The 19,076-nt window shown below is 35.7% G+C and overlaps 1 protein-coding gene across 1 annotated transcript in view; it reads left to right on the forward strand.

Annotated features, from left to right (window-relative positions):
- Positions 1-18,836, forward strand: part of LOC123869373 (cadherin-86C) — a 160,680-nt gene extending 141,844 nt beyond the window's left edge. The window contains exons 6-15 of the mRNA XM_045912255.1: positions 614-739; positions 1,208-1,472; positions 12,423-12,615; positions 13,292-13,535; positions 13,643-14,228; positions 14,318-14,672; positions 14,765-14,912; positions 15,127-15,257; positions 15,493-15,816; positions 15,975-18,836. Of these exons, the coding sequence (XP_045768211.1) occupies positions 614-739; positions 1,208-1,472; positions 12,423-12,615; positions 13,292-13,535; positions 13,643-14,228; positions 14,318-14,672; positions 14,765-14,912; positions 15,127-15,257; positions 15,493-15,816; positions 15,975-18,429 (4,827 nt within the window). The 3' untranslated portion in view covers positions 18,430-18,836. The remainder of the gene's footprint in view (positions 1-613; positions 740-1,207; positions 1,473-12,422; positions 12,616-13,291; positions 13,536-13,642; positions 14,229-14,317; positions 14,673-14,764; positions 14,913-15,126; positions 15,258-15,492; positions 15,817-15,974) is intronic.
- The last annotated feature ends 240 nt before the right edge of the window (positions 18,837-19,076 follow it).

A 19,076-nucleotide genomic window follows, 5' to 3' on the forward strand; every position in this document is an offset into this window, starting at 1 on the left:
ACCGATTTTCGTTGGAACACGTTGTTGCTATGAAACGCCCTATCTAGTGGAACATTTATGTCTCACTGGTAATCGCGTTGACGGAATTTCACCATTATAATCCATTTACTGTTTCACTTTGAGTGAAATTTAAATGTTTTGACATTTTGCTTGATAGACATTCTAAACGGATTTCTTTGAGAAAAGATTTATTGTTTTCCCTTTACTATACTGTTTCTTTATTTTCAATTATAATTATTCACTCGTTACTTCTGCCCTAACTTCAAAAATTACAACATTGGTAGGTAACTTTAGATAGGTATAACTTTTCTATACATACACAAACTGACAAAAGAATATTTCTCGTTAAGTTACATTATTTGGTGATTAAAAAATCAGCTTCAAGCATCGTGTGTGTAAAAAGTTCTCCTAACTTATAATTTAAGTAACACTGTACAGCTAGCAATATGTTACCAAACATTATACACGTACCTACCTATCTTTAATCAAAGCTCTTTATACACCCGGCTCAAAGCCTACGGTTTCATTTCAAACAACCTGTGCAAAAGTACTTTCTGTTCATAAAGGTTGATTAAAACCCCTTGTCACGTCTACAGTCATTGTTTTCATTCAGGGTTCGCCGCTCTTCGCAATAAGGCAGCGTCGTGTATCCACTGAGAACACCGAAGGCACGATATTCCTGGTCGGCCCATTGGATTTCGAAGCTCAGTCTATGTACCACCTGACACTACTCGCTGTGGTAGGTTTTATAGTATTTTCTAACGGATTAACTCACAATGGATGGGAAAGCTACACAGTTTTATGTTTACAATTCTCTAATGCTCTTTGTTGCTATGCAGTAACCATTTAAAAATATTTTTAGTTTTCTTGGCAGCCTTCTTTTTCATTGCGTAACGGATAGGAACATTGATTGAGGTGCTGTTGAAGACAAAAATATTTGCAATTGTCTTAGTCTAATCAATGTGTTTACCGTTCTACTTATACGCTATATTTACTTACACACAATTATAGTACCATGATTATTTTGGGGTTTTGATAGATTTAGCAACTCCTTATTGCTACTCTGTCGCGAGCTGTCATCTCATACCGAAATAAATATACGCGCGTGAGGATTGCCAAGTTCAAGAAAACTAATGTTTTGATTTCACTAAGTAACATAAAAAGTCTATTGTTCATAAAACTAACGGCTAACGAATCAATTTTCCAGGATCCCTACGTAGAACTGGGCAAGGACACTCGAAATATCGCGGGTCTAGAAGTGGTGGTGGTCGTCCAAGACGTCCAGGACATGCCTCCGGTGTTCACATCAGCACCCCCTATCACTCATTTGCCGAGACAAGTGGCTCCTGGTGACATGGTCGTGAAAGTCAGGGCGGAAGATGGAGACAAGGGGGCGCCGCGACAGATCAGATACGGGCTGGTCTCTGAGGGGAATCCCTTTACGCCGTTCTTCAACATCAATGAAACTTCAGGTATGTTTTCATAACCACAAAATAATAAAACTCTCCATGGACCTAAATTTAGGACCACCATCCAGCTGTAGGAATACCATTGACTAGGTCGTAGGTGTCGTAAAGTTCATAATCGATTTACTATAGCTAATGCCCTCGATTGCATCCGCGCGATATTTAGATTTACTAGAATTTCTGTGGGAGATGATTTCAAGAATAAAACTATGTCTGTCTGTCTCTTAGATGCAAGTACCTAATCTATGAGCCTATCTTTAAGATTGATTTAGCGGCTAAGCTATTAAAAGGTAACAGACAGAACTTGCTCTAGTATATTGCAAATAAATATTCCTAAGAAGAAATGAAGCATTATGGTTGTATGCAAAAACTATGCACGTTGGATCGTATCTAGATACAGGCCACAGCTCACTCCATTAGCTATCCACGCGGGCGAAGTCGCGGGCATCGGCTAGTTAAAGAATAAAAAACACAGACAGAGGGAAGATACAAAAGGCGGCCTTATCGCTAATTAGCGATCTCTACCAGTATTATCATATTACCTTAACACAATCCAATACCAAAAAAATTATTTGCCTCATTTTGTAGTTTTAGTGATTTAGTATCTTTCAAACCCGCATTGTATAGAGTGATTACATACTCTTTGGTATAGCGTGCAGAACTCGGGTCAGCCCCACCTACGACGCGATATTGACTTCGAGTGATCTATTTACAGAACGTTTGTTGACCTATAACGTGAGTCAGATGTTTTATTTCCAATATATTGTGAAATTAAAAAAAATACAGTATTATTAAATTTTTCTCGTAGTTCTTTTAATGGTATCTTATCAGGAATCATCAGTACTATCACATGTCTTCGTTTTTGCTAACGTTCTAGTTACACCCTGTATAACACTATATCATACGTTTTGGTGTCGTTTATTCCAGCTCATACATAATGGAGCGGACATAATAACCTGATCATTTAAACATGAAATATTTCTCCAACACGATATGTGTTATAACTAGAACCCATATTTTGGAATACAATTCCTATACACGCGTAACCTTTTGATAATATCCATTCGACCTTAAAGTTTTGCGTAAATGCATCGTTTGTATAATGTAATATGTATGTACAGACCATTCGTCCTGCGAAACTATTTGAAATTCAGCTTTTATATCAGATATTAAATCATGTGTTATGGTTTTCGAGCTTTCAAATCCACAGGTTCAGGAATAACTCATTTTTTTCTGTAATCCTTTTCTTTGGGTTTGATAAATATAGGTATCATTTCTGTTTTTATTCCGGAAGATCAACGCAGAAAAAGACGGAAAACTACGCTCTTTATGCTCGAGCTTTTCTTCCTGATATTTATTTATACGTCCTTATTCAAAAGAGTTACAAACAGCAGATATTTCTTTAGAAGTGACACCATAATAACATGTGCTTTAACTCTTTTTAATGGTTATTAGACTGGTTTGAATACTTATACTCTATTGATTTTAGTGTAAAGCTTAATATCGACGACCGTTTTTTGTTTGAGATGGATTTTTATCCAACAACTCTTTTTAGAAAAGCAAGCAATACATACCACCACCATATTATATTTTAGAATACTCTCTACGAAGGTACGTTTCCTTCTGACACCGGAGCATCTTCAGGAGATGCACAGATAAACCTGACGGTTTATGATGCACCGGAATGGTCATTTCATCATTGTAATTTTTACTTAAATGTATGTTTGTTTTTAAAATAAATAAATGCAGAGTCAAAAGTGCACAATTTTAAAGTGCACTCCACAAAGTACACTTTCAAAGTATTGAGTGTGTTCTAGAAAAGAGTAGTGGTGGTTTTGTGTTGGTGGTGCACCTATAAAAAAAGGAATCCTTATAGGATCACTGCGTTTTCTGTCTATCAAGACCCGTCAAGGAAATTAAACCTTGACATAGAATCATGAAATTTGACAGGTAGCAATATCTTGTATCGCAAGTAAAGGAAAAATCTGAAAGCCGTGATCGAAAAAAAGTATTATTTCTTGTATGGTACGGAACCCTTCGTGTGCAAGTCCGATTCGCACTTGAGTAATTTTTTAAGTAGTGGGTGGTGCATGTCGCATGCTGCATGTTGTATCGGACTATTTTCGTCCACGGTCAATAGTCAATCGTCTGCGTTGGCCTTATTAATAGCCGCAGAAGGGTTCGCAAATCGCTATAAAAAGTGTTGATAGGTTCGTGCGAAATCCTCGCGTGTCGCCGGTAGCGCTTATGTTTATGACTTTTATGGTAATGTGCATCACATTTAAATGTAAATAGGGTGCTCGTACAGCTCGATGTCCTTCTTACGTGAGGTAATATTTAGGGCCAACGCATACCCACGGAGTAGAGTGGAGAGAGCAGAGACTTTTAAATAAATGATAACAAATCAAACTCAGTTTTATAAAGACTATTGATAATACTGATAACTACTGATGACCACAAAAAACAAATCCTGTATTTTTAAATTCACAATATATTGCAAATAAAACATCTGACTGACGTTAGAAGTCAACGAACGTTCCATAAATGGACCACTCGAAGTCAATGCCGCGTCGTAGGTTGGGTATTGACCTGAGTTTTGCACGCTGTACAATGCAGGTTTGAAAAATACTAGATCGCTAAATCTACAAAATGAGGCAATTTATTTAACCTCCAGATTCACAAAATTAGGTACTAAAGACAAGAAGAAGAATATAACAAACTTAAAAATCAATGAATATTTTGTTAAATTAATATGCGTGTGTTAGTGTGCGTGCATGTGTGTGTGTGTGTGTGTGTGTGTGTGTATGCGCGTGTGTGTGTGTGTGTGTGTTTGCGTGTGTGAGTGAGTGTGCGTGTGTGTGTGTGTGTGTGTGTGTGTTTGTATGTATGTGGATGCGAGTGTGAATGGATTACTTCAAAGTTACTCGTCACTATAAGAAAGTGCTTTGAAAGTGTTTTTACCATTGGATTGTGTTTAGGTAGTACAACAATAACGCTAAGTTTTGTTCTAGCGTTCTGGCTACACTCTGTTATACTTGTATTTAAATCCGTCTAGGACACGCAGCGCGCTTTACTTGCACCACAGGGCGCGCCTCATGCTCATCCTCAGTCTAAATATGTATCCCGGATACTTCAACTAAGCTTCAAGTTTATAATGTCCATAACCGTTAAGGTTAGTAAAGAAGACACAAAGAGACATTCAATGGTTTCAGATTAGCATGTCGAAACCCACAAGTTGTGAGGATCCATTTGAATAAATTGAATCCTTAACGTCCATTTTGAAAGTAATGGATTACCTCATTTCAATCCACTGACTTCGATTTGCATTGAAAGTAGGTATTAGTTTACGTTTAACCATTGCTAATAAACATTACTACCCTACCTATAGGTATTCTTTGCTTAACTCAATAGGTTTTTTTTTTTTTTTCAAATAAGTAAATAGCAAACCATTAGGCTTAGCCCACACAGCGATTTTTATTCGTGCGATTTATTTTCACCTACACGCACTGCGAATGCGGTGATCGCCATACAGCTCCATACCACAGTCCATACTGCACGAAATATTCGCGCGAAATGAAAACCGCACCGCGTGTTTATATCAAATCACAGATATTTTCCCGCGCGAATGTTAAATCGCAGTGCGTTCATCTCTATAATATGATTGCAGGTGTTACAGAATTGTGAAAAAAATATTCACGCGATTTTTATTCGCTGTGCAGGCTAGCTGTATACTATAACCCGTAACTTTGTCCGCGCGGAATATTTTATTTCCCCGTGGGACTAAGATTCCCGTACGAAAAATGCCTAGATACATCTACTTCTAAACATACTCCGTCTTGTAGAAAAAGATTTTTTTAAATCTATTAATCCAGTAATTTTAGCTTAGTAGGTATAGTTCCTGCACACTGCTCTAATTTTAATTAAAGTATCGAGATGCATTTTTTCCAAACACATTATCTAATCTAACTTATAGACCACTAAAACTAAATTAAGACCAAAATGGCAAATGTTATTTATCATTGAATTATGTAGGTACGTCATATCAAGTTTTTGTCGATTACCATGACATTATGTCGAGCATTAAGGTATAATACCAACTTATGCTACATATTTTTCACCATAAATAAGCAGCTGTTTCCGTTCTCATTCCCGATACTAGGTCAATGTATTTTAAAATACCTTACTTCTTTCGATGTAATTCATCACGTTGTCCTTCGACTTCCGTAGGATATCCTACATTTTATCAATCCTTGGTCCCACCACTTGACCTCAGTTCACGCCGCATCGCGTGCTCCACTTTACTCAAAACAAAGATTAAACTAACAGTCATTTTAGCGAAATTAAATCCAACTGTAGCACCCAACTTTGACAATTAACCACTAAGCTGTGCTTATTTCCTGCTACCAACTGACGAGCTGAGTGAATTTATTAAAAGCCTAGTAGCCTAAACTAAACATTTAATTAATCAAATAAGTAATCATAGGATTTTATTTCCGTGCTTTTCGAAAAATATAGATAGGAACGAAATTATAAGATTTTAAATTAAAGGTCTGATAATAGGTCTGTAGATGTATCTACCTTTTCAATCAATTTTATTTATTTGCTGTGCTAAACTAAGGAACTTTGGGCAGGATGCAGGTTGCGCAAATGTGAAAGTTGACCTAAAAAACAGGCCTAATTGAGAACCACCTCCTTTTTGGAAGTCGCTTAAAAATCAAGGAATTCAACGTCGCCATAGATGAAAATGATATCGCTGTGGAAGTCGCTAAGTATCACCCTTTCGCAGTCCACACCCTACGAGCCGTCTCGGTCAAGTGGTACACCTAGGTCAATGTTTTTTTGTGAATATGTTTGACAGCAGATTATCAAGTTTGAACTATTGACTGTCTAAAAAGTAAAAATGGTTTTGAATATCATATAAGGATCGTATATCGTAAAGGATGCCCCGTTGGTATTTGCAACATAATATTTAGACATTTAGTCAGATCATTAGGCGTTGTACAAAGGTGTGGTCGCCCGGCCGCTTGAAATTGAAGAGCTTTTCTACAAATGCTAACATTTTGCAGAGTTACCGAATAATACCTCATTAGGCCATACCCGCTGTCGCTCTGTACCCATTGTTTGTGCAAGCCGCCTTATTTCATAATATGCCTTATTTACATTGGTTGCGATGTTGCGATGTATAACGGGTGCAAATAAATACCACTGGTTTAGGAATAGAATAGTGGTCAGTGTACAATAACTGCATTCATGGTTCTCAAATGTAATGGGCCCGACAGCTGTGGAGTATGGACTGACTGAATATGCTAAATTATTTGATCCACATTGGGCCGTACCTACCTGTGAGTTATTGATATTCAAACATCATGGATCTCCACGGGAATCAGTGACTATTATAGGTACTTTAGTTTCCCTAGGATGGTTTAATTAATAGGTAAGCAACTAACTTCTCGCTGGAATGCATTAGAGGTCCTTTATACACGGTCATAAGATCTTGTTACCGCAAACTGACAATGAACTCGTGATACGAGTTAAAAACCTAACTCCAGAAGGTCTCGCGTTTCTCCGGGGTTTCTGTGATTTGTTTGTCTTTTAAGGAAAGTAAAGAAAAACGGACTATAACAATGTCGTAACCCATTTTGCAATTCGTTAGATTATGAGAATCGTCACCGTTAGAAATAAAACTACTTTTAGCGAGTTTTCAAAAACATATTCGGATAAACATCGTTCTAGAAACAGATTTACCCAGAATCTGTGAGTATGCAAACTCTCAGATAAAAATGATTGAAGATTAAGTAATTGTTTCATTCAGGTTTTCACGAATGCGTGCTACAATCAAAATTAATATTTTCTCGTAAACTTAGATATTAAATCAATATTTTCCATCATACAATACAAACAAATAAAACTAAAGTATGTATTGTATTTTTTATACTCTGCCCGTGTTTCCTACTGTAAACAATTGAAGTCGTACCTCTGTTTTCATAATAGAGAGGTGCGCGAGTCGTAAGTTTGAATGGCACCCAGAAATCCCGATGACAATAGCCGACTGTTTATGGTCTTTATCAAATGACTGCGCCTTCTTCAACCTAACTATTTAATGATAATGGCATAGGCTATTGAGTATTGTTAACACAGAGACATGTTTATTCAGACTCGTTTATCAATACTAGGTCGGTAACTAAAGTTTGGAAGGAAGCTTACTATATTTATTAGGTTATTTTTAGGTAACTCAAAAAACATGTTCTAAAGTTAGGTATAGTGAATTATTATACATTATTATCTAGTAAAGCTTAGGAAAATTAATTGGGAGTGGTAATAGCCCAATGGTTAAGACGTCGCGCGTCGCTCGGAGGGTCCTGGGTTGGATCCCGGGCACGGACCTCTAACTTTTCAGTTATACTTATGCGTTTTAAGCAATTAAAATATATCACTTGGTTTAAACGGTGACGGAAAACATCCTTTAGGTACATTATCTTTTTGGTTTTATATGATTTTGCACTCGGGCGTGAGAGTAAAAAATATACTAATAATAATAGAGTTAGTAATTTTTCTTTATGTTGTTTATAAAAAACTTCGTCCGCGTGGATTTAGGTTTTTAAAAATCCCGGGAAAACCCTCTGATTGTCCGGGATAAAAGTCACTCTCCAGGCCTTTAACCATATACCCATGCAAAAAATTACCTTGATTCATTCCTCCACAAACAAATAAACAAACAAAACACTTTCGCATTTATAAAATGGGTAGTGATAGGTGTTTAATAAAACACCTATTTATTTTCTTGTCAGAAAAGCTAACAATATAGTCTGGTATAATGTACAGTTTCCCACAATAAGTTTTCCAAGAGTTTGTTTTTGACATGCGATCCATTGCTAACTTTTCGAGCGAAAAATAACTTGCCGGGAACGGATTTATTTTCATAGCTGAAGGGATTACTTAAATATTGAATTCAGTTTCTTTGGCAAAACTATATCACACTATAAGTTAAAAACCAAGTTAAAATACTTATACATTATTTTAAACCAAATCTATTCAAATGCGCTTTTTGTAAAGCTTGAATTTTTTTTTTTTTGTTTATTATAAGTATTTCTTGTAGATCAGCGAAGGATAATTTTGAATGTGGTATTATTAGACAGACATAATGTCGTTTAGTTCGTAGATTCTGTGGCTTTGTAGTTGAAATTCCTAACACATAATATAAAAAAATATTTGCTTTACTTGATTTTACTTACTGATTACTTGATCTTTGATAATACTTTTAATAATCTCTTGATCTTAATAATCTCAATAAGTACAGAACAAAAAATAAAATGATAGTAGTGGTACACACATACCCCTTTGCCCTTTACAAGTCGACAGTAATAAAATACCAACATACCTACCATGTCACGCCTCCACCCTCCGCCTCTTCTTATTTAGAGTTATAGGATGACATTTTGCTAGCCGAAAACTGGGACATTTAAAAAATAACATACTTTTTGTAACCGTAGGCATACTACTAATAATTTGAAAAGTGTGTCTGTCTGGCTATCTATTCGTTTAACCAATTTGACCATTGTCGAAATTTGGTAAGTATAGAGCTGATAGCTTGCATTCTACGGACGGACATAGGCTATTTTTTGTCCTGAAAAATTAGAGAATTCCCTCGGGATTTTACAAAATTGGGATCCATGCGAACGAAGCCACATCATCTAGGGTTACTTGTATGATATTATTTATTTTAATGAATGCATTAACCGTTAACGCATTCAGAATTATAAATTATTTAAGCTATGCGTTTAAATTATTTCTGTATGAGTAAGGCCCACTTGCACAAAATTCGTTTAAGTATAGTTAAATTTTATAATGCTGTCACTTTTTGGTAAGTTTATTCCAAGCTTGACGAGAAAATGAGGGAGATAGAAAATGTAACTTAAACACATATAAAAGATTTGTGCAAGCGCTGAAAATTGGCGGCACGCTGTCCTAGAAAGAGACACCTATTCTATTACCTTATTTAGAATTTCGTAGAATAGACAAATCCCGATTCGTCCCGGTTTCGTTCTGCCTTGTATGGCGACCCTACCATAAACAAAAACATGGGCATCATTATGTTTTATTCAGTGCCAACTGAGACTCGGTGAAGAATTTTTTGTATGTTGTTACATTAAACAATGAATGTGACAGACAGGTGATAAGTAGGAAGCACTAGCAGAGTGAATAGAGTAAGGAAGCTCGCGGCTTGATCCTGAATCGACATCTGTCAAATATTAGGCTAAGAGTGACGTGAAATCATCTTATCAGATATCCAGCAGTTTCATAGCCTACCTGTTGTCAAATTTATATCTTAAATTATTGGCAAATCGCTTTTTTACTCCTACTATCAATAGATTGTGGGCTGTAGGAACTAGAATTTCCCATATTATGATTTAAGATAATATTTATTTTGACAAGACCCAATAAATCAGATGCTCAAGATCGGGCAAAGTAGGCGGCAAAATGTAGGAAAGCAGACCCCTTAGGTGGGACTTAGTCTAAGAAGAAGATCGTAATAAGTGGGTGTACTTCCGAAAAGCACATACAATCTGAAAGGTATTATAACGTATTTTGACCTCCTAATCACGAATATCGTAACGAAAATTGTCAAATATACCTCAGGTTCGGAGGTAAGGATGCGCTTTTCGGAAGTTTATCCTAATATAATAAGTAGATTTACGCTGTGGTAGCAGAATTTATTATTTTCGTTCCATCGCAAATAGGTAGTCGGATTTGGACTTTGGAGTTCCCTCGGTTGTTCTATGTTAAAGGTCACATTTCACAAACACTATAATAAATTGTTATTTTTGCCAAATCGCTTTCTTACTCCTACTATCAACAGATACCTAGTGGGACGTAGAATTTTCCATAATATGATTTAAGAATAGATTGACACTGCGGTAGTAGGTAGGTAGCAGAATTTATTGTTTCCGATAGATATACGCAAGGGAGCTTGTTTCTCATGACATCTAACGTAAGTTATATCGCCATTTAAAAAAGGGTGGCCATACGACTCGTATTCTTACGTTTTGCCCCATTTTATAAACGTCCCTATATTGATGGACTTTGTTTTTAAAATCAGGTGACGCGAGTGTGCATAGGTACCTACTTACCTACCTAACCTACATAAGGCTAGGGACAAATCTAGTGAAATTCTGCAAAATGTCGTGGAATTAGAGTCAATAAACCTAGATTTGTACGTAATTCTGCTAGATTTATTCCTAGACTAAGTTAGATGAATTAGCCGAGTATTATTTTCGTCGCTCAAGTAAACTCAGTCAAACTTGAATGATATTATATAATGTCAAAACTCAAAATCGACCTAAAATGTTGTTTTCAATGTCAAAGAAACTCTGGGCCTAGTTCTGGTTAGAATTTTTAGGTAGGTAGGTATAGTTTGTCCTGATATATTTTGAGTTCAAAATAATATTATGGTAACCGCACAAAAAGAGAACTCAGAACAGTGTGGTAATGAGTCATTATAATTTCCCTTTGTGATCACACTACGCGTAGGTGGTTGTTTTCTTCCACGGTGTAAATATTATAATAATGTCCATTGTCCATACTCCATACATAACGTGTTTGTGTTTTAGCGGTATTTATCGTAAATTATCAAATAGGCTTGTGACTATTAGTAATATTAAAATTACACGGTTATTACGTATTACTATTTGGTTATTCCTGCCTCCTCATTGCATTATGAATTTAAAATGACATGATAATGATAAAGAACTTTTACAAGTGCAAATTAAAAACTTATAACACGATACGATGCCACAGACATACACAGATACACACGTCAAACTTACTTATAACACCCCTCTTTTTGGGTCGGGGGTTAAAAACTAACTTCACTAGGGGTATGTTCACTAGGGATATGTTTTCCTTTCTTCTCTTGGTCAGGTCCTCATAAAGATAGATAGATTCTCAAAACGACAGAAATAGTACAGTTCCACCCAAAATGTTATAAGTACTGGTTACAGTTAGATAAAACTATTTCTTATCTATTTTTAATTTTAAGTTGCAACTTTTTTTGCTGATTTGAAATCTACTCTCAATTTCACATCATTAAAACTCGTAAAAGTTTGTAAAAATTGATTTTATTGCCTAGAAATTAGTATTACAATAGAACACAAAAATGCTCCTATTGAAAATTACGCTTTTTGTAAGTGTCCTTATTCGTAGGATACGACAATTAGTAATTATTTTATGTTTAATTTAATAATTATTACGACCTGCACTTAACTAGACCTAGAGACTAATTTTATTCCTAATTTAAATTTTTGTCTTTCTAAAATTGTATAGTGCCATCTAGTGACGTTCTCAAGAACTAGGTAGACTGAAATTCTGCAAAGGTAAAGAGAATGAGCATCTAGAGACGGGATCTCGTCCGTTGACCGCACAATGATTCGCCCATCCCGGGCGTCGAGTCTATTGCCTGAAAGTAATACCTAGTTGGACTGTCTTTCAGTAGATGTCGCAATGTGTATTAAAAAATCTTATTAGGTAACCTCTGGATTCTGACCCAGTTATTATAACAAACTTATATACATATGTTATGTAAGACTACGAGCGCAATTTTTATCAAAGCAATGATTTGTAAAAAAAGTGGTCTAAGGTCACTATTTTTACTAAACAATATTTCCGCTTTCTTTAGCTTTCATTTCAGTAGATTTTGGTGCTTAGCTTCTGAACCACCTACAGATACCTACTGAACCGATCCTTTTATAATTTAATTTCAATTCATGGACGTAATCATTAGGTATACTTAGTGGGTCGGTGCACCGTGCATGCAACAGTAGGTATGATACTGTATAGAATATTAGATACTTATGAGAACTCAGTGGTATGATACATAAATCTAATGCTGAAATTGGATCCTCCCTTACCAGCATCTGTAGGACTGAGGAGTTACTGATTTCCATATTATGTCGATTCCAGGCGAAGTGACTCTCCAAAGGCCGATAGAGGAGATCGCAGCAATATCTCACGCGGGGGCGCCAATCCTGCTCACTGTGGTGGCGGAGGAAGTCCGCCTGTCAAGAGAGGAGCCTGAAGCTATGTCCTCGACTGTGCAGCTTGCTTTCATACTGCCTGAGCGGGATAATTCGCCTCCGTACTTTGAGAATGAGTCGTAAGTAAACAAAAATATAGTCCATTTTTACACGCACAAAAATCAAGAGCATACCCAGTCCACCCATAGGTAGATCCTATGGGTGTGGTTGAAAGAAATGTAGGTTTACGATATTCTATAGTTTTAATGTAGATATCAAAGCCAATGCTCGTGTTCCATGTGACTGCAAATGTACCTCAGAATATTATTGTACCTCTTGACAAGGCTGCGGCAGCGGCAAGGCATCTCTTTGGGGAGAGATTGGGTTATGTGTGGTTTTTACCCACTAAAACTTTGGCCATCCTGAGCGCATATGAAGAGGTTCCGGGAACTTTTAAGAAGTGCACCGGTGCTTTTCTTGCGCAACGCCCATTGGATGTCCTTCTGCTGCAAAGAGAGTTGGGCACTGAAACCCTATTTATGTTTGAATCGTGGCGCGCACAGCAACTCTGACTATATCTTAAAATCTATTATTACTGTGACAGTTAGTATGGAAAATCCACACCATCATCGATCAAAATTAATCAATTTTAATAAAACATAGTTCCTGAACGACTAAGCGGATTTAATGTCACCTTTACCAAAAATTGTACAGAAAGTAGAAAAAAAACTGTTAAATTAATATTAGTACACCCTACTTAGAAACCTAACATCGTATATTGATCACCAATTAAAATTCACAAAATTAATTTTTCAGCTACATCACTTATTTGGATGAGAATGCGCCTCAAGGTACGGCGTTAGTGTTCAACGATCCATACATTCCTCAAGTGAATGACAACGATGCAGGGAAAAATGGCGTGTTCTCTCTCTCGTTGGTCGGGAACAATGGAACGTTTGAAATCTCTCCAACAGTAGCAGAAAGGCATGCCCAATTCATCATCAAAGTGCGGGACAATACGATGCTGGATTTCGAAGCTCGCAAATCAGTGATATTTCAGGTAGGTATTTTACAACAAAAGTCACCAATAGTTTGACTTCTTCGAAATATATCACTAATGAACTAGCGGGCCGTGAAAATGTTTATATTTTGATTATTCTGTTTCAGATTTTGGTCCAAGAACTCGGTCCAGCAACAAACTTGTCTGTGACGGCAAATGTGACCGTCTACTTAAATGACATTAATGATAATGCTCCCGTATTTCTGGCTCTCTCTTATGATGTAGAACTACCAGAGAATGTGACAGCTGGTACGAGGGTCGTACAAGTTGCTGCAGATGATGTAGACACGGGAGATTTTGGAAAAATCCAATACACTGCCATATTAGGATACTTAAATACATCAATGAACTTGGATCCTATATCGGGGCTAATAACTGTAGCAACAAATAATCATGGCTTTGATCGCGAAGCCATGCCAGACTTGCATTTTTTAGTAGAGGCTAGAGATAACGATGGTGTAGGTTTAAGAGTAACAGTGCCATTAATTATTAAGTTATTAGATGTAAACGATAACCCACCAGAATTCGAAAGGACGTTGTATGAGTTTGTATTATCGCCAAATTTGAATAATTTTACTTCGGCGGCGTATGTTAAAGCAGTTGATAAAGATGCAGAGCCACCAAATAATGTAGTCAGATATGAAATAATAGAAGGGAACACTGAAGGGAAATTTGCGATTAATGAAGAAACGGGTAAGTTACTGTTTACTACGCTATTTTTTTTACTAATTCAAATAGTTCACTAACACAATTCTAAATTTGAACATTTTCTTCCTTTTCAGGTGAACTTTACCTTTTAGAAGCACTGAAGAGGACAAAAAAGCAAAATGTGCATAGACAAAAACGACAATATGATAGTGAACAAGAAAGTGAAGTTTATATGCTAACCATAAGAGCTTATGACCTCGGGGTTCCAAAACAATTTTCAACAACGACAGTAAAAATTTATCCTCCTGAGAGTAAGACGAGGACAATGTCATTTATTGTACCCGGTTCAAACCCTGACAGAAAAAAACTAGAAGAGGTTTTGAGCACTCTTTCTGGAGGGAAAGTGACTATTGTAGATATTAAACCATACAAAATGAATGACGATAAAGGAACAGAAAATGCCGGTGGCCAAGACTCTAGTCAAGAAAAGTGCGTGCTTGATAATAATAATATTACTTACACTATAAAATAATATTTTAAGATACGAATAAATTGCTAACTATAGGTAATATCATTTTCAGAAGTGTGGTTACTGCAGTAGTACGAATGGCTGGAAACACGGCCATAAATGTGGCAAAACTTCAAGAACAATTAGCAAAAAATGTAACGATTTACTCAACAACTAATGTACATAAAGATCAAACATCAACAGCTGACGATAGCAATTCGGTAATATAATACTTAATTCCTTTGTTGACGAAATAAGTATTCATTCAAAATGATCTCTTCTTCTTCTCTTCTTCTCTTCTTCTTCTCTCTGGGCTGGTTTCCGCACTTAAACGTTTCCGTCTGTTGTGCGTGTGTTGCCGCTCCCCGCCGAAGTATTTAAAAAAAAAAATATATAATATTCAAAATGATAATATATTTTATATTTTTGTTTTAGGGTGTGTATAAAGCGGAAAGCCGATTGTTATTCTGGCTATTGATTTTGCTTGCCATTTTAATAGCCCTAGTATTACTTCTCCTCATATGTTGCTGTATCTGCGAAGGTTGTCCTTTATACATGCCACCAAGGTAATTATTATTTTATTCTGTAAAGATATATTCAAAATTAGCGCTTATATACAACTTGCTCATAATTTGCTGTTTCATACAAACTTCAAAATGATCGGCTGTTACAACATCCACTTCATTTTTTATATTTCTCACTTGTACAATATGAAAAAAGCACTTATACACCTATTTTGGAAATTAATTAATGTAGAATCTAGATCCGATAGGTACATAGATATCCATTAATAAATTCTAGGAAAAGAGTGATACGTGTCAACTCCACAGAGGACGACGTGCATTTAGTGGTTCGCGACAAGGGAGTTGGGAGAGAAAACAAGTCGACGCAAAATATCGAAAATAAATCTATACAAGCACCTGAGTGGAGAAAACGGGAGGCCTGGAGCGCTGAACAAACGGATTTGAGGACGAAACCAACACAGTGGAAATTCAATAAAAGAAATTATAAATCAAAAGAGCCAAGTAAACCAGCTTCAACGCCTGGCGGAATCCGACATGAATTTGTACAGACTGCCGCAGATAACGATTACAAAGATGACACTAGGCAATCTTTCCGACACAGGTAATATTAAATTTAATAAATCAATAGTCTTTTTTTTGAAAAGTCTGCAGAATCATAGCTTACCTCTAAAGAAGAAATTTTCTGCTGATTTTCAGGCAGTAAATAGTTTTTGTGAACACTAAAAATACAAACTTTATAAAATTTTCTTTTTTTTTCAGAGATGGCCCAAATATAATTTATACAAAAGAAATGCAACTTCAGGAAGCTTTTGCAAATAAACACAAGGAATATATTGAAGATTTAGAAAATGGCTACGATAGAATTGCAACACTGCATCATGAACACAAAGAACAAGATGATGATTCAATGCGAAGACATGAAATAGAGCGAGGTTCTGATGTTGGGGGCTTCCTCAAATCTGATGCTGACAGAAATTTACAAGATAAAGAGGAACATAGGATAAAACGTGAATACAACGCTCCGACTTCCCTAGGTAGAGATCAATATTTTATTAAAGAAGGCAATACTGAAATTTTGAGGCTTGTAACGCGCGGTAAAAATGAAGATGAACGCTATGTGAACCTTCCCGTTCAACATCAACGACCAGTGACTTTAGTTCCTCACACTCAATATGTAGTTGTAGACAATGGAAAGGAACTTTTAATGGAACGATTTATTCGCGAACAAGGAGAAGAAGCTAATAATATAAGAAAAAGAATGAATAACGTAGTTACAGATTTAGATAATATTTCAACTGACAAAGATGGCAAAATTATAGGTCAAGTGTCACACATTGGGGTTGATCATCAAAATCAAATAAATGAGTACTCTAATTTGCCACCTGACGTACCTGGTACTGTACCTTTAAAATCTGACTATTTACAATCAGCTCTACTTGAAATGCAAAATAAATCTTCTGTTCATCAAGAACTTCTTGAATCGTCGCTAAGAAAACAGAATGAACTTCTTCATCAAATATTAATAGAGCGGGAGAGAATGTTACAAAACCAAGAAACTGCATCACAAGGTGAAAGTAAGTTAGAGACTCAAAGTTTACCCGGACATTCAGTCATGGCCACACAAACAGAATGTCATATTGGCACGCAAACAGAGCCTCTTCTACTCAAAGAAGTTATTAGAAAATCTAGAAGTGACAATGATTCATACAGTGAAGATGAATCTCAGATTGCTTCAGATAATTCTAAAAAAGTAAATTGGATAAAAAAGAAGAAACCTAAGAAAAAAATAAAGTATAAGGACCCTAGACGCAGTATTCGGATTTATGAACTTAAGCGAAAAATCAAAACTCCTATAATTGAAGAAAGTGACGTTTCACCTTCCTTAGAAAGCGAAAAATGTGTTAAAATTAGTAAAACAAATGAGAGAGAAGAACGAGTAAAGCATTACGGTGATGTGACTAAAAGCACAGTTACGACTTCTAAAAATGAAATTGTAAGCTCAACACAAATTAAAGCCTCTGATGGAGATAGAAAACCAAAATCACGAAGAGAAGTACTAATGGAAATTTCAGATTCACTTGATGAAAAAATAAAACAGAGAACGGAGAAACAATTACCTGCCCCAAACGAAGAGCTTTCAAAAGAAATCTATCTACAAGAAAGTGGTAAAAGTACAAGCAGTTCGGCAAGTAAAGATCGACGAAATCTGATATTTTCGCGTCAAGGATCTTCGACAGAAGAACGAGAACATATTTTTGGAAAATCAGACGGCAAGGTACAAATAACAGACTTAGATGAACCAGAAAACCCCATTATATCTACATTAGAAGAAGCATCAGTTAGTAAACAAAGTTCAAAAAAAACAGAATCTAATTCTGTGAAAACGTCTGATACAAGCAAACCAGTACAAAAAAGTTTACCTCGATACATGCAGTGGTATGGCAAAAAATCAAATGTAAATGTGAAAACTACCACGTCCGATAAAGTAACACCAGACAAACCTAAGAGACCCTCAAAAATAAAGAATGATCAAGAATCAAAAGAAAAAAGTGGTCGTTATGGAAAAATAATTAGCAAAGAAAGTCAAAGCCAAGGAAGTGAGGTAAAAAAAAACTTCAAAGAAAAAGAAAGTGAATTTATACACCCACGCTTGTTAAAAGAAGGAAGAGTAACACCTGTTCCTGAAGGACCACTGCCTGATGTTCATCCTTTGTTGCAACACTCGGAACATAGATACGAGCACCAATATGAAAACCAAAATCCTTTATGTTACATTCAACCTACCCATATACCAAAATACTTAGGCGCAACGTCTAATGTTCCAGCTTTACCACAAAGACAATCATTAGAACATCAACCTATTTATGTTAACCAAGACGATGTGAAAAACAAAAAAGAAAAACAAAAAGATGTTTCCGAAAGCGCCTTAACCCATAGTATTTCCATTTCAACTAACTACGATGATGATAATAGAACAACGTCCGAAGTTCATGTGTCTAAAATAAATATCGGTGGAGATACTGGTACGGATCAGAGAACTGTTCGATCGAAAATAGATGATAATGATTCTGGAATTGCTATGAGTACGCTAGTGCAGCAGGCCGGTAATATAAAACGTTTGCCAATAACAGAGAAAAAGAGCGTTTTTACGATAGCTTATGATGATGTTCAAACCAAACAACTTAGGCCAGATAGCAGTTCCACTTCGTACTAAAACTTATATTTGTAACAATAAAAATATCAGTATTCATTCATACAACGAGTGCCTTAAAAATATCATTTGTATAACTGAATTGTAAATTATTTGTTCCGTCCTATTTATTAATACGACTTCATAAGATTGTAAATATTTTTTTTTTACCTAAAACTAGGAATGATAAAAATCAACTGCCTTTATTTAATGACTGTTCTAAGTATTTTATAATTAAAATAATGTAAGAAACGTTATATTGTAAATAAAAAAGTTCGTATTATGTATTTAAATGTACCTAGCTTTAATAAAATCTATTGTAAATAACTATTCATGTATTCACAATAGCCGTACTGTTTCAGTATGCAATTCTATATTTGTTATAAAATATAAAGTTATATTATACTTTTAATGTTTTGTTTTTTTTTCTAATCTAATTCTCACACATAGTTAATTAAAATCAAAATATACGTACCTAGTTCGAAACTTAAACCTGACTGACTCCACGGTCAGATAGGATCCAGGATTAATCAATGATCTATTATATTCGTACATATAAAAAAATGATTTTTTAGGGTTCATTTCGTTCGTACCTCAAAAGGAAAAACGGAACCCTTATAGGATCACTTTGTTATCTGTCCGTCCGTCCGTCCGTCGTGTCTGTCAAGAAA

Source organism: Maniola jurtina, chromosome 11 (assembly GCF_905333055.1).
Source record: "Maniola jurtina chromosome 11, ilManJurt1.1, whole genome shotgun sequence".
Taxonomy (NCBI): Eukaryota; Metazoa; Arthropoda; class Insecta; order Lepidoptera; family Nymphalidae; genus Maniola; species Maniola jurtina.